This window comes from Hypanus sabinus, chromosome 28 (assembly GCF_030144855.1).
Source record: "Hypanus sabinus isolate sHypSab1 chromosome 28, sHypSab1.hap1, whole genome shotgun sequence".
Taxonomy (NCBI): domain Eukaryota; kingdom Metazoa; phylum Chordata; class Chondrichthyes; order Myliobatiformes; family Dasyatidae; genus Hypanus; species Hypanus sabinus.
Genome location: NC_082733.1, coordinates 36828221 through 36843803, shown reverse-complemented (window position 1 = coordinate 36843803; position 15583 = coordinate 36828221). Strand labels below are relative to the sequence as shown.

At 41.3% G+C, this 15583-nt stretch overlaps 1 protein-coding gene across 9 annotated transcripts in view; it reads right to left on the bottom strand.

Moving 5' to 3' along the window:
- Positions 1-15583, bottom strand: part of LOC132382584 (A-kinase anchor protein 13-like) — a 548542-nt gene that overhangs the window by 135646 nt on the left and 397313 nt on the right. For 8 of the 9 annotated variants that reach the window (XM_059952931.1, XM_059952933.1, XM_059952935.1 and 5 more), the window contains 2 exons: positions 13336-13452; positions 548-584 (listed from right to left, as the gene is read on the bottom strand). In XM_059952931.1, the coding sequence (XP_059808914.1) occupies positions 548-584; positions 13336-13452 (154 nt within the window). The remainder of the gene's footprint in view (positions 1-547; positions 585-13335; positions 13453-15583) is intronic. The other variant, XM_059952936.1, reaches the window with a different exon arrangement.

The following is a 15583-nucleotide window of genomic DNA, read 5'->3' as shown; positions in this document are numbered from 1 at the left end:
GATCTCCCGTGTTCGCTCCCAAAAAGACAAGCTGTATTGCCTTCATCTGCGAGATGAGGAACTGCTGCGTACTTCTTCTTGCAGAAACATGGCTCCAGGACATCCCATGAACAACCAATCTTCAGGCCACGTCACTCAGGGACTTGTGCTGACATTAATTTGTGACCGTATGTACTGTTTTGCACTTTAGCCCCAGATGAACGATATTTCATTTATCTATATATACTTGTGTGGTTAAAAGAAGATTAAACTTTATCTAACCATGGACTTGAGTGATATCCATGATTCAAATTCTCTTTCTGTATACATTTGATCATATGCAGAATGCCAGCATGATTGATTAAGCCCAGTACATGAATGGAGTGAGATTTATCAAAACTACTATCCAAATCCCAACCAAAATTCCTCACTGATTTGATCTGACACAAAGGATGCATTTCACTGTATGTTTCCACGTACATAGAAAATATAAGGTTAATTTTAATCTTAAAGAAACTGCATTAACAGTCCTAAATCCCATTACAAACAGAAAGTTAATGTTGCTTACCTCTGACCAAGAGAATTAATGGTGGATGATCTTAAATCTGGAAAATAAAAGATCCAGAATTAATTTCTTAGCAGTCTTCAAAGTGCTGAAGTTAGAGACATCTTAAGACTCAATGACACAGGAAGTTCTGGAGAAATTGAGCTGATTTAAGCCTGCCCAACGTGTGTGAACAGGATTGGAGAAAATACTCATCGTTACTAATACGACATGCTGGCACACATTGTGAAGTTGAAGAAAGCAGAATGATGGACACTGGGTATTGATATTGTAGATCCAAAGAAACTGGTTGATAATCAATACTCCCAAAATGCTGCAGGAACTCAGAATATTAGATAGCATCTAAGGAGGGGAATAAACAATCGACATTTCAGGATGAAGGACCATGGCCTGAAACGTCTGTTTATTCTATAGATACTGCCTGACCTGCTGAGTTCTTTCAGCATTTTAAGTGTGTTGCTCAAGATTTCCAACATCTGTAGAATCTCTTGTGTTGATGATAATCAATACTGCCTAGTTCTGTCTGTAAGTTTTTCCTTCTGAACACTGATAAATAAGTTTCAAGATTCAAGATTGTTTAATGCCACTTCCACTATATAAGTATAAAGGAGAATTAAATAATTTACTCTGGAACCAATGCAACCCCAAAGAAAAACACAATAAGAACACAATAATAATAAAACACAATAAATATAAATACATAAGATAGCTTATATACATAGATTGATTATATGTCCATAAAGTGATGCTAGGCACAGGAGTATCTGTACATACGGTGATTGACAGGAAATGATAAAGTAGTGGTAGTTTTTGGGTGGTTTAGTAGGCGGAGGTGTTGCTGCTTGGGGTAAGTAACTGTTTTTGAGTCTGGTGGCCCTGGCGTGGATGCTACGAGGCCTCCTTCTGATGGGAGTGGGAGAAAAAGTCCATGAGCAGGGTGGGTAGGAGCCTTCAAGATGTTGCTGACCACCTCCTGGTGCCTTCCTGTACAATGACCCGGGTGCTGGGCAGGCTGGTGCCAGTGATGCACTGCTGATTTGGTTTTAAGAATCCACTGGTGTCAGAGGATTCTAAAAACAAAATGAGATTTTAATATATAAAAAAAGATTGACTCATAGAATATGGTGCATTATGGATCCCGCCTGCAGTTCTGTGTGCGGTTTTGATCTTTTTTTTTAATCTGGGCAAAGATATTCTTGTTCTGGAGAGAGATCAACCAGGGTTCCTTGGACTAATTCCATATATGGCAGGACTGATGTAGGAGGAGCAATTTGATCTACTCCCAATAGAATTTAGAAGAATGAGAAGGGGAATACAGAGAATTCTATAAAGTTTAATTAAGACTATCTGAGACCAGAAACAAGGACGATGTTCCTGATGGCTGAACATTCTAGGTCCAACAATCACAGCCTCTGGATATGGGTTATGACATTTGGAACTGAGATCAATGGAAATTTCTTCATTCAGAGAGTAGAATCTGAGGAATTTTCTCCCACAGGAGGCCAAGGTAATAAATGCATAGGAAAGAATCAGATAGATTCCTCAATGCCAAGGTGATTGAGGAATATGAAAAAAGGCAGGGACAAAGTACTGAAATGGAGAAATCAGCCTTTCACCAGGGGCCTAGTCCTGTTCCTGTGTTCACAACTGCTGACGTTCTAGTGGATCACTTGTTAAAGAGTATCACGTCTAGACATCTCCAAGTGGTGACCAGAACAGGCTGTTAATATAGGTTGTGTCCTTGGCAAACTCCAGTGATTACCTGCTGCTAAAGATGGATCACCTGAAGTCTACGTTGTCTTCACCCCATACAGGGATCAACACCATTCTCCTGCCTTTTCCCCACTAACTTTGATTTCCTTACTCGTCAAGAAGCTATCAATCTCTGCTTTAAATATGCTCAAAGACTTGGCTTCCACAGCAGTCTGTGGTAATTAATTTCACAGAGTCACCACCCACTAGTTGAAGAAATTCCTCCTGACCTCTGTTCTAAACAGACTTCCTTGCATTCTGAGGCTGCCCCCGGTCCTGTGCTTTCCCACTTTTGGAAATAACCTCTCCAGATCCACTCTATTGAGCCATTTCAATATTCAATAGGTTTCAATGAGATCCCTCCTCAATCTTTTCAACCCTAGTGAGTACAGGCTCAAAGCCATCAAACATTCCTCATATATTAAGCCTCCATTCATGGTATCATTCTCATAAACTGAGATATTTGTACTAAAGATACAATTTTATTTAAAACCTGTATACGTGTGTGTGTGTGTGCGCGTGTGTGTGTGTGCGTGTGTGTATGTGTGTGTGTGCATGTGCGTGCGTGTGTGAGTGTGTGTGTGTGTGCGTGCGTGTGCGTGCGTGTGCATGTGTGTGTGTGCGTGTGTGTATGTGTGTGTGCGTGTGTGTGTGTGCGTGTGTGTGTGTGTGTGCATGTGTGTGCGTGTGTATGTGTGTGTGTGTGTGCGTGTGTGTATGCGTGTGCGTGTGCGTGTGTGTGTGCATGTGTGTGCGTGTGTATATGTGTGTGTGCGTGTGTGTGTGCGTGTGTGTATGTGTGTGCGTGTGCGTGTGCGTGTGTGTGTGTGGAGGTGATAAATAGATCAAAGTTTCTCATGTTTCTTTTTTCAGAAACTTGCTAAGAGAACAGAGGGGGGAAGAGATAACAGATAACTGCCATCTTTTCATAGCTGCAAGTGCAGCATCCAAGCTCAATTTCAACATTAAAGAAACGTTTGTTTAGATAATTGGCTGGCACAGATATGGAGGTCTACGGTCTGGTTGAGGGAGTTTAAATGGTCCAGCACAGACTAGATAGGGTGAAGGGCCTGCTTCTGAGCTCTACTTTTTTATGACTCTACAACTGAAACTCTGACACATACACACTTCAAAAACATACATTATATAATCTGAATATTCATTAATGTACACAGAAATACACAAAAGCGACCCTTCGAGCCAAGACCCTTCATCAGGACCCGAATAAGGGTCTTGGCTCCAAAATGTCGACTGCTTATTGCTCTCCATAGATGCTGCCTCAACCTGCTGAGCTCCACCAAAATATGGCTTGTCTTACTCAGGATTTCCAGCATCTGTAGAATCACCTGCGTTTATCATTAAAGATCATGTTTCTCTTATATATTCAGGGATATTACACAGGCCCCAAGAGCCTTTCTTATTTTGCAATGGAATATCTGTAAGAAGGCAGATTTCCATTGCCAACATCACTGGTGACAGCAACAAATGTCATGTCACTCCACATGGGTCTGGTATGGGAAAGGGAAGCCGAGAAGGTTTTATAGATGAGAAGAAGTACTCAAACTTCACAGCACTGGTATATATTGGTTAAAGGAAGATGGGAATTCAGTTCGTTAAAACTTTATTACTATACCATTTGATTTCAAAGGAGTTGCCCTGGGAGTAACATGTGCATTTGGGGCGGCACGATTGCGCAGTGATTAGTGCAAGGATTTACTTTACCAGTGATCCGGGTTTACTTCCTACTGCTGATTGTAAGGAGTTTGTACGTTCTCCCCAGGACCAAGTGGGGTTTCCTCCGGGTGCTCCGGTCTCCTCCCACAGTCCAAAGACGTACCAATTGATAGCTTAATTGGTCATTGTAAATTGTCCCATAATTAGGCTAGGGTTAAATTGGGGGTTGCTGGGCAGTGCAGCTTGAAGGGCCGGGAGGGTCTATTTGGTGCTGTATCTCAATAAATAAATAAATAACAAGTAACCACACTTCATTGGTTGCACTGCAATTTGCACCCCCAAAAAGGAGGTGAAAGATGTCATACATTCAGACACTGGCACTAGAAGTTATTAGGCACAGCTAGTGGAGGGCTGTTTGTGAGGAGTCAGCCTGCAACACCCCCCCCCCCCCACCCCATACAACAGTGTGGTCTGCCTCTGGGTGTAGCAGTTTCCTCTCACAATGCAAAGATATACAAGGCTGGTAAAGATAAAGATCTTTTAAGTATTAACTTCATTTGTCATACGTATATCGAAACATGCAGCAAAGTGTGTCGCTGTGCATCGAATCAAATCGGCAACTGTCGTCCTAGGCAGTTCGTAAGTGTTACCAGACGTCCAGTACCAACACAGCTTGCCCACAACTCACTAACCCTAACAATACACCTTTGGAATGTGGGAGGAAACTGGAGCACCCGGAGGAAACCCACACAGCCACAGGGAGAATGTCCAAACTCCTTAAGGAGGTGGTGAGAATCAATCCCCAATCTTACAGCTAACTGCTGTAAGGTGTTGTGCTAAATACTGTGCTATCATGCCATTCTGGTAGGTTAACTGGCACTTTCAATCGCTCCTAGTGTGTAGCTGAGTTTGTGGAGTCTTGGGGGAGGTCAAAGTTCAAAGCAAAGTTATTCTCCAACTGGGTGTTCAACCAGTGTGCAAAAGATAACCAACTGTTCAAATAAAAAGATAAAATATTAATAATAGAAAATACATAAATAAGCAATAAACATCAAGAATATGAGATGACAAATCTTTGAAGGTGAGTCATAGGCTTTGGGAGTATTTCAGTGATGGGGCAAGTGAAGTCGATGAGAACGTCGGGAGACTAAAAAAGAAGTGGGATTACTGTAAGATTAAAGAAGGAATTCTGATGGCTCGCACGGATTCAATAGCCGAAGGGCCTGGTATCAGTACTATATCCCCTGATGACTCCATGATAAGTATTTCTTGTAAAACTGCCCTGAAATTTAATATGTGTACCCTGACTGCACACCTATTTCTAACCTTCTTGTTTCATACTGTTGGAATGGCTATAGAATGGTTAATTGCCTTGTCTTTTTCTATGCTTGCTTACATTTTTATATAATCACCTATAAAATACATGTAATTGCTCAGTGAATTTTCCAGTAATTACGATACAGTTGGCTCTGTGTTATTCTTGAAACTTCTTAGTTTCAGTAGGTGCCACGTTACTTGAATCTGGCATTTTTATCGTCCTGGTGAAGGATCTTGGCCTGAAATGTCGACCCTTTATTCTTCTCTGTTGATGCTGCCTGATTTCCCGAGTTCTTTTAACATTCTGTGTGTGTGTGTGTGTGTGTGTGTGTGTGTGTGTGTGTGTGTGTGTGTGTGTGTGTGTGTGTGTGTGTGTGCGCGCGCGTGCGCACGCTCTGGATTTCCAGCATCTGCAGAACCTCTTGTGTTTATTATGTTACTGGTTAACCGTTATCAGTGGAATTTCTGTTATCTCAGTCTGGTATGAGACAAGCACGACTACTTTTCATTTGTTTTTTTTTGATTCTCACAACGCTTCCCCTTCCTTCTTCGCTCTTGTAACGTTCAATAAAATGGCCATAAGCAACAATTTTTATGCCTAGCTCTTCACTTCCAAAGAACTTTTGGATCCCAAAGGCATCAGTTTCCAACAATAAACACAAGTCCTGACGAAGGGTCTTGACCCAAAACGTTAGCTCTTCAAAAATACTGCCTGACCTGTTGAGCACCTCCAGCATTTTGTATGAGTTATTCATGATCTAGCAATGCTCAAAGAATTAATGTTTAGTTGATTAAAATGGAAATCACATTTGTTTTTGACCAGCTTTTGGAACGAAGAGCTTTCAGAACCATCAAATGATACCCCACCAACAAGGAAACAGCTGTGCTAAGGGCTTCAGAAACCTTTAATATATGGTTAAGAGTTTTCTGTGAAGCAGGAAGTAGTGCCACAGGAAGGAGAAGGGTATGTGTTGGGCAATCTATCTGTAGATTAAAAGGAAACGAGAGTTAGAAAAATTTGGCAGGAGCACTGGCCATCAGAGGAGAAACATGGCATATGAAGCTGAGATTCAAGTTACGAAAGGATCATTTCAGTTTCAGACTACCCACACTGGAACACTGGACACAAGAGATTCTGCAGGTGCCGGAAATTTGACTGTTGTTTCCCAAGAAAGCTTCATAAACAGAAAGGATTCCCAGAGTTTATGTTGAATTATACTTTAAAAAAACACAGGTCAGGCAGCAGCAGTGGAAGTTAATAAGCAATCTATATTTCAGGCTAAGAACCTACATCAGGACACATAAAGAGGTTTTTATTTTGCAGTTTGTTTCTGGCTTTTGTCCAATCACATTAAAATTCTATCCCTGAACCACCAGAGAACAGCTTCCATCTATTTCACATCTCTTAACCCCAAGTGATCATTTGTCTTCCACCTATCAGCTCCCAGCTTCTTACTTCATCTCCTGGTTTCACCTGTCTTCTGCCAGATTGCATTCCTCCCCCCCAGACATGCCCTCTTCTCATTGCTATCATCAAGGAGGAGACGTAGGAGTTTGAAGACAGACATTCAATGTTTTAGGCACAGCTTCTTCTCCTCTGCCATCAGATTTCTGAATGCACAATGAACCCACATACACAACTCCACTATTCTTTTTTTGCGCTCTTTTTGCATTAACTTAATTAAACACACCCCCCCCATTGGATTCTGGTTAATGGGGGCCAGCTGCTTATCTGGGACACCTCTTAAGGATCAAAAATGAATTAAGAAAATTGCTGGGATTCCCTTCATTAACTTGGGACACCAGGGCAAGAAACTGTTGCTGAACAGGTTCTAATTAGTATCGGATAACGCACATGTGTGGCCGTTAGAGTGATCAGCTTTTACATTGCTTCATTTGTGTGTTTCTGTTCAAAAATCAGTGATCTTCTGTCGGGGATAGTTGGTGAGGAATAAACAAGAGGACAATTGCTACTGTTTTGCTCACTGCGATTTCAAGTATTCACATTCGGAAATGCCAGAAATGGCTGGAAATGAAAGTACAACAATTTTACTACAATGAGCTAGGAGCTACAAAGAATTTGAAGATATTGACAATGCCAGCTGGTGGTGTAATGGCATCAGCATCAGACTTCCAGGTGAATGTTCCTGAGTTTGAATCTGGCTGGTCCCTGGCAAGCTTTCCATCCATGCTGCGTTGAGCGAGCAACTTGGTCTCATAAAATAGTTGGGTGTATAAAAGGGAGGTCAGGAGGATGAATACAGGGCCCTGGTGGAGGATTCTGTCAAATGATGCAAGCTGAATCATCTGCAGCTCAGCATCAGTAAGATATAGGAGATGATGACGACTGCCAAGTACCTGGGGTACACCTGGTTGACAGACTTGAGTGCAGCACCAACACAGAGGCGGTGTACAAGAAGGACCAAGGCGCCTCTACTTCCTGAGGAGACTGAGGTGCTTTGGAGTATGCAGGCCTCTTCTTCACATGTTCTACCAGCCTGCTATCACCAGTACAATCTTCTATGTGGTGGCGTGCTGGGGCAATGGCATCAACAGGCTTAATAAACTGAATAGAAAGGCTGGCTCTATTATAGGAGTCAAACTGGACACACTGGAGGCTGTGGTAGAACAAAGGACCTTACGGAAAATCCTAGAAATTCTGGACAGTGTTTCTCACCCTCTCCATTCCACCTTGGCTGAACAGAGGAGCACTTTCAGTAATAGACTGAGGCAACTGCACTGCTCCAAAGAGCACTATATGAGGTCATTCTTACCCTCAGCCGTTAGGCTCTATAATAAGCCAACCTATAGCCGGGGAAGTGATGACCTCCTCATGCTAGTCTGTTTGAGGTAACTTATTTTTTTTATCTTGTCTTACTTCTCTTCTAATATTTGAATATCTGTACACTTGTAACACAACTGTGACATTGTAATTTCCTTTGGATCAATAAAATATCTACCTACCTATTATGGGTTATATTTAATTTCTACTGTATTTCATTTAAATATGTAATTTATAAGTCAGCTTGTCTTTTTATACCTTTTTAACTATTTCCATGAAACTGGCTAATTGGGATAGCTGCTTAATTGTGCCAAAATGTGCAGGTCCCGATGTGTCCCAACTGATTTATATTATTATGTATTGCACTGTACTGCTGCCACAAAATTACAAATTTTACAGCATATGTTAGTGATATTAAACCAGATTCTGATCTCCACCACCCTCCACCCCCCCCCCCCCAACCCACCCTCTTATTTTGGCTTCTTCCCCTTCCTTTCCTGTCCTGAAAGTCTTTGGCTCAAAACATTAATTGTTTATTCCCCTTCATAGATGCTGCCTGACCAGCTGAGTTCCTCCAGCATTCCATGTGTTTTGCTCAACATAAACATTGGGAAATCTTTCTGGCCACAAAGTTTTCTTGGGAGATCTGCACAGTCAAATAATGCTGCAGTAAGACCAACCACTTCAAAAGCGAAAGAGAGTAGTCAATAATGCCTTTGAGATTCTGGGCAGATATTCGTATCTGCCTTGATGCAAATGCAAGCTTAGCACTGCTTAGTCCAACAGAAAAACTGCTAATGGTAATGGTCCATGGCATAAAAAAGGCTGGGAACCCCTGCAATAATTCAATAACCACACAATGAAGTGCAGCACTGTTTTCACCAATTGCCTACTTTCCCGAGTGTGTATTTTCCATAGATTTTGATTGGATCAGTGGATCTCACATGAAAACTCAAGGAGTCTTTGTCTGGGCAGTAGGGGTTCCCAACCTGGGTTTCACGAACCCCTTGCTTAATGGCATTGGTCCATGGCATAAAAAGGGTTAGGCACCCCTGGTCTAGAGGTTGCAATCTGTTTGGGGCTGTGAATACTTTGCTGTTTATAGACAAAATACTTGAAGACTTCCAATACTACATTTGGTATATTTTTCAGAAGACATCACACAACCCAATTTCTTCAAGAACTGAATATCTACCGTGGACAAGTTTACAATGTTAGTCCAAAAAGGTCACTTTTCATGTGATATCATTAATTCCAAAGAGTGGAAAACATCAATAGCATCATATTGGAGTTGTGATTAGGAACATCGCTATTCCATATCGCACCACCAACAATCAAAAGTCACTATGATTGTAGATATTAACAATTTACATCCTTCATCAATATCTCCAACACTGAGGCTCTCATCAATTATGTCCAGTTAATTAATTACTAATTACATTAAATCACTTTGCTCCATTGGCAGGCTACATTGCTTGAATCCTCGACCCAGACTCTGAAAATCCAACCTGCTAGAGGAAGAGTATCTTTCTGTAAGACTATCAGTCATAGGAGAGTCAATTATGGCTGATTTATTTGCCATGTGAGAGGGCTGCCCCTCGTGTTCTTTTTAAATCTTTCTCTTCCCACTTTAACACTACGACTTAGGAACAGAATTAGACCATTTTATCCCCATCGAATCTGCTCAACCACTTGATCGTAGCAGATTTATTTTTCCTCTCAATCCCATTCTTCTGTGTTCTCTCAATAAACTTTGATGCTGACTAATCAAAAATCTATGAGCTTTTGCTTTAAATATACCCAATGCCTTGGCCTCCACAGCCATCTGTGGCAATGAATTCCATAGACTTACCATAGAATTCCTTTGCAATTTTCTGATTCTTTGGTGGTTAGACTGCAAAATCCATTTACCTTTGATGTGAAAGATCTGGATAGCTGCAACATTCATTTCAATTCCCCCAATATACAGAGGAAAACAAATGAAGTCTGCTTGAAAAGGAAATACAACATTGCCACTGACTGCTGCAAACTCCTTGCCCATGATGACGCAAAATGGAGGAGGAACAGAGAACTTCAGATCCATGGCAATGGGAGCTAGCGTAAGCCCTGTATTAGTGATTCAAAGTTCAAATTCAAACTAAATTTAGGATTAAAGAGCATATTTGCCACCATATGAACCTTGAGATTTATTTTCTATGAGGCATTCAAAGGAAAATAAAGCATAGCAGAATTTATGAAAAACTATACATTAAGACTGACAAACAACCAATGTGGAAAAGAAGACAAATTGTGCAAATAACTTATAAACAAATAAATAATTCTGAAAATATGAGTTGTAGAGCCCTTGAAAGTGAGCCTATAGATTGCGAAATCAGTTCAGTGTTGAGGTGAGTGAAGTTGTCCACACTGGTTCAGGAGCTTGATGGTTGAAGGGTAATAACTGTTCCTGGACCCAAGTGCTGTGGGACCTAAGGCTCCTGTAATTCCTTCCCGATGGCAGTAGTGAGAAGAGAGCATAGCCCGCATGGTGAGGGTCCTTGATGATGGATGCTGCTTTCCTGTGGATGTGCTCAGTGGTGGGGAGGGCCTTGCCTGTGATGGAGTGAGGTGAAAAGAGTGGGCAACTTTACAAGCTACCAACTTAATTGCCCTATTCTTAGGCACCATCTGTGTCGGGTCGGATTGCTTGAATATGTTCTGAGCTGGCTGGCGAGACCAAAAGAGTGGAAGTTAGTTCGATTTTGATCCCACTAAGGGACTTTCTAAGGCAACTGCAGTTATTCCACTGTAGTCATATCACAGTACCTCAGTATATTACCAAGGTCTCGTAACTCAATTGGCAAAGGGTTGCTGTTCCTCCTTTCGGAGTGACTACAGCTCAGAAAAAGGAACTCTAAGTAATAAGGATGCAACTAGTTTAGCTTTGCATGAGCTTTGGCAGAATTTCACAAGAGTATGCTTCACACCATCAAACACCATCTTTCATTATCTACTAAAATGTCGCAAATAACTTTTCTCATTGTTTTCTTTTTAGCTAATTTACTAACATTTTAGGATTACATTAAACTAATGAAGTTATTGGGTGGTGGGCTGGAGATACTTCCACCAAAGGTGGTGCAGGGCACTCCTTCCTTCCACTAGCCTGCAGGTCATCGTTGGACAAGGTATCTGCTTAGGCCCCAATCAGGGTCATGTGAAGTGATGGGAGCAGGTGGTGGATGGTCGTATGAGCAGCTGGTTCATATCACAAGTCCTGGTGATGTGACCACTGATGCTACTCTGAAGAGTATTGATATGGCTGGGGGTCACTTGTCTTGTAAAGACACTACCCAGAAGAAGGCAATGACAAACCACTTCGGCAGAAAGTTTCCCAAGAATAATCACTATCATGAGACCATGATCATCCATGTCATACGACATGGCACATCATGATAATGATGATGATGAGTGAAGTTATAAATGCGTATTTCAGTAACTAATTAAGTCTCAGATCATAAGGAAATTAAATGCCAAGCGGTTTGCCAGGGGATCTGAAGATTCTGACTTTTTATTGCTGAGCAATAAATTCTCGGCACATTCTACCTGGGCAGCAAATGTAAGTCTGACTTTGCAGTCAATTTAAGGCAATGTTCCAGTACTGTTGCTCAAATGTCCACCTGACCCAACACACCATCAACTATGGAGGAGCTCGTCGCAGGAAAGCAACAACCATCATCAGGGACCCCTACCACCCAGCTCACGCTCTCTTCTCACTGCTGCCATTTTTTTTTTAAGCATGTCGCACTAGACAGTCAACCATTCTTATCTGGTGCGGGGTGTCAGGATTGGTCTCCTTTCGGATTAACCGGGTCATGATATGAACGTTCCTGACTCGACCCTTGTTTTTTATTTTACGAGGACAAGTGGCTAGCTCGACTCTCAACCCAGCATGGATGGAAAGTGTGCTCCAGGGGTGGCCCAACTTGGATTCGAACTCGGGAACCTTTGCTCCGGAGTCCAGTGCTGATGCCACTGCTGCCATCAGGAAGGAGGTACAGGAGCCTCAGGACTCACACCACCAGGAACAGTTATTACCCCTCAAATATCAGGCTCTTCACTTCACTTGCCCCATGACTGAAATATTCCCAGAACCTACAGCCTCTCTTTCAATGAATCTTTATCTTATGTTCTCGATATTTATTTATTATTCTTACTTCTCTCTTGTATTTGTGCAGTTTGTTGTCATTTGCATATTAGTTGAAGTGGTCTTTCATTGATTCTATTACGGTTATTATTCTATTATGGATTTATTGAGTATTCTTGCAAGAAAATGAATCAAGGGTTGTGCATGGTGGGATAAATGTACTTCGATAATAAATTTACTTTGAACTTATTATCAGTAAACATTTACACACCTCCTTTGCAGGGGTTGCTGAAGAGTTATTTAGGGCCGTAATGTTCGCTGAACATTATTTCCTTCTTTCTGCCAAGGGGTAAGATTAATCTCTCCAAAGTCAACATAATTGAATATAAATAAAGTCATTATTTACAGTGATGAAAATGATATTCCCAGGTTGTTTTGGCTCTTGCAGCCAGATCTCATAAACCAAACCTTGAATCTTCAAAGTACTTCTCCTTTGAAGTTAATTTGGTTAAAGAAATATTTCAGGCTGGTAGTGGTATGGGAAAACTGTGGACTATCTGAGCTAGTCCAGTGCACAGTTAAGCTCTTTACTTTGTGCTCCAGAAACTGAACTATGGATCACCAGAGACTCAATAACAACCTGGCAGTTTAAACTGAACTTGGATATCTGATATTTTTCCCCAGTGAACTATTTTGTAGTAAAAAGGTATTTACTCCTAAGATTTTTATTTTTAATTAACCGTTGGAAAAAAAGTAGAATACCTCACTTTCTGGGAGTTCTTTCCGAGGTGTGTCAGAACTAAATGGAAAATTCATCTATAAAAAAATGTGCAAGTAATTTTGTAATGACTAATGCAGAGGAAAGCTCAAACTGATTCAAAATTCTGAAACTGTTTAAGAACATTAAAACAGAGAAAACATCCTGCACAAAAGGAAAGCAAATTCAAGGATTGTTTTAAGGTTGGAGAATAATTATATCAGTTGTGTAAGCCCATTAAAATATCCACTGATATACAATTGTGCAGAACTAAGGATGATCAAGCATCAAGAACATTAACTCAATAGGCACATTTTAACCTTATTCCTTTGGAATACTGCTATTAGATTTATAAAAGAATGATTTTTATGCCAAGATTTACTTACTATCTGGCTCATCATCACTTGAAGAACCAAGAGAAAAGAGAGTTTTAGACTTAGGAAGGAATGGAGAGATATTCAAGGAAAAGGAGATTTTCTTCCTGGACTTGGTTCTTCCGGCTTCTGTTAACAGTAGAATTAAATCATGCATTTTACTGAAAGGAAGAAAATCACATCCACCTACTGTTCCTCCACCACATACCGAGCCAAAGTACTAAGCAGCAAGGTGCAAGGGTACATGCAGGGTAGCGACCATGACTACGTTATCTGGTAACTGGTGCTCGTTGTATAGAGTGAGAGAGAAGATTGAGAATTCCCGTCTGAAGAGACTTCTAATTAGATTTTTAACTTCAGCTGAATTGTTCCAAGTAGCAATCCACTAGGAAAGACCAGGAGCCAATTTGACAGGCGTCTCCTGCGCCACAAGCACCATTTACAAATTCCTCAGGGTTGGGTGTACAGAATCCATTCTCTCATTGCACAACATCAATGTTGTTGTTTGTAATTTAGTAAAGCAGATTAGTAGACATTTAAAAATTTGAGACCACGTCCACTCTAATTGTACCAACGAAAAGATAGTGGACATAACTCAGTCCATCACAGGAAAACACCTCCACACCATTGAGAACATCTACTTGGAGCACTGCCACAAGACAGCAGCATTCATCATCAGGGACCCTACCATGCTCTATCATGACCCTATCAGGGCCATGCTCTCTTCGCGTTACTACCATCGGAAAGGAGGTACACGAGCCTTAGGACCCCACCTCCAAGTTCAGGTATTGTTATTACCCTTCAACCATCAAACTCTGAACCAGTGTGGATAACTTCACTCACTTCAGTTCTGAGCTGATTTTACAACCTACAGATTCACTTCCAAGGATCCTACAACTCATGTTCTCAGTAATATTTATTTATTGTATTTGCATTATCTGCCTTCTTTTACACATTGTTTTTTGTCAGTCATTATTAATGTGTAGCTTTTCATTAATTCTATTGTATTTCTTTGTTCTACTTTGCATGCCTGCAAGAAAATGAATCTCAGGGTTGTATATGGTAACATCTACATACTTTGATAATAAACTTACTTTGAACTTTGAATTGTGACATTTAGGTTTACTTGGTGTTAAACTTGGCTTGCTATTCTGTGGCACTGGTAGGAAAGGTCTTGGAACCAGTTTAAGTGGATAAGCTGAGGTTTACCACATAATAAACACGTGGTACAATTCGAGGAGAGATGTTTATGACTATGGTTAAGGATATCTCAGTGCAGGGACATAGGCAAATCTCAGTGTAAAAGATTCAGGTATGGAACAAGATGCTTGAAGGCAGATGTGCGAGAAATGGAGGAGATATTATGGATGAGAGCAGCATTGAAGGTGGAGGAAGAGAAACTCTGCTGATCTGGAAGGGGAAAGGTGGGAAGGGCACATATTTGTGCCTTTTGGGGGCACTAATCTTTGCCACCAGGAATCATGGAAAGTGGGTCACATGAAGCCATGAAAGCAGGTGGTGAATGGTCATATGATCAGCTGGTGCAGATCACAAATCCTAGCTATGAGATCACTAATGCCAGGCAATCTCTGAAGAGTATCGATAATGGCGAGGGTCAACCACCTTCAAAGACACTGCCTCGAAGAAGGCAATGGCAAACCACCTCTGTAGAAAAAATCATCAAGGACAATCATGGTGAAAGACCATGATCCCCCATACGTGAAACAACATGGTCCATAATGACGACGATTTGAATTGTCAACCTGCTCTTCCTGGAGAAATGGGAGAAAATTACAACACTTACAGGAACCCCTCCTGGAGTCACAAGGAGAACACAGAAACTCTACTCAGACAGTAGCAGAGGGCAGGGCTGAACTTGGACAGCTGGAACTGTGTGGCAGCAAACTTATCAGCTGCATCACTACACTGGGAGGACAATCATTGTTTTGGTCACCACAGTACAGCAAGGATTTGGAGAAATGGTTCACCAGGATGTTGTCTGGATTAGAGATGAATAACTATAAAGGAGAGGTTGTACAAACTTGGGTTGTTTTCTCTGGAGTTTTTGGGGGGGTGAGTGGGGGGAACGGGACATTGTGAGAAGTATAGGGTAGATCAGGGGTTCCCAATCTTTTTTATGCCATGGACCAATATCTTTAAGCAAGGGAACCCCTTGGGGTAGATGATGCCTTTCTCCCCCAAGAGGAAATCTCAAATACTAGACGACATGGCTTTAAGGAGAGAGGGGAAAAGTTTAAAA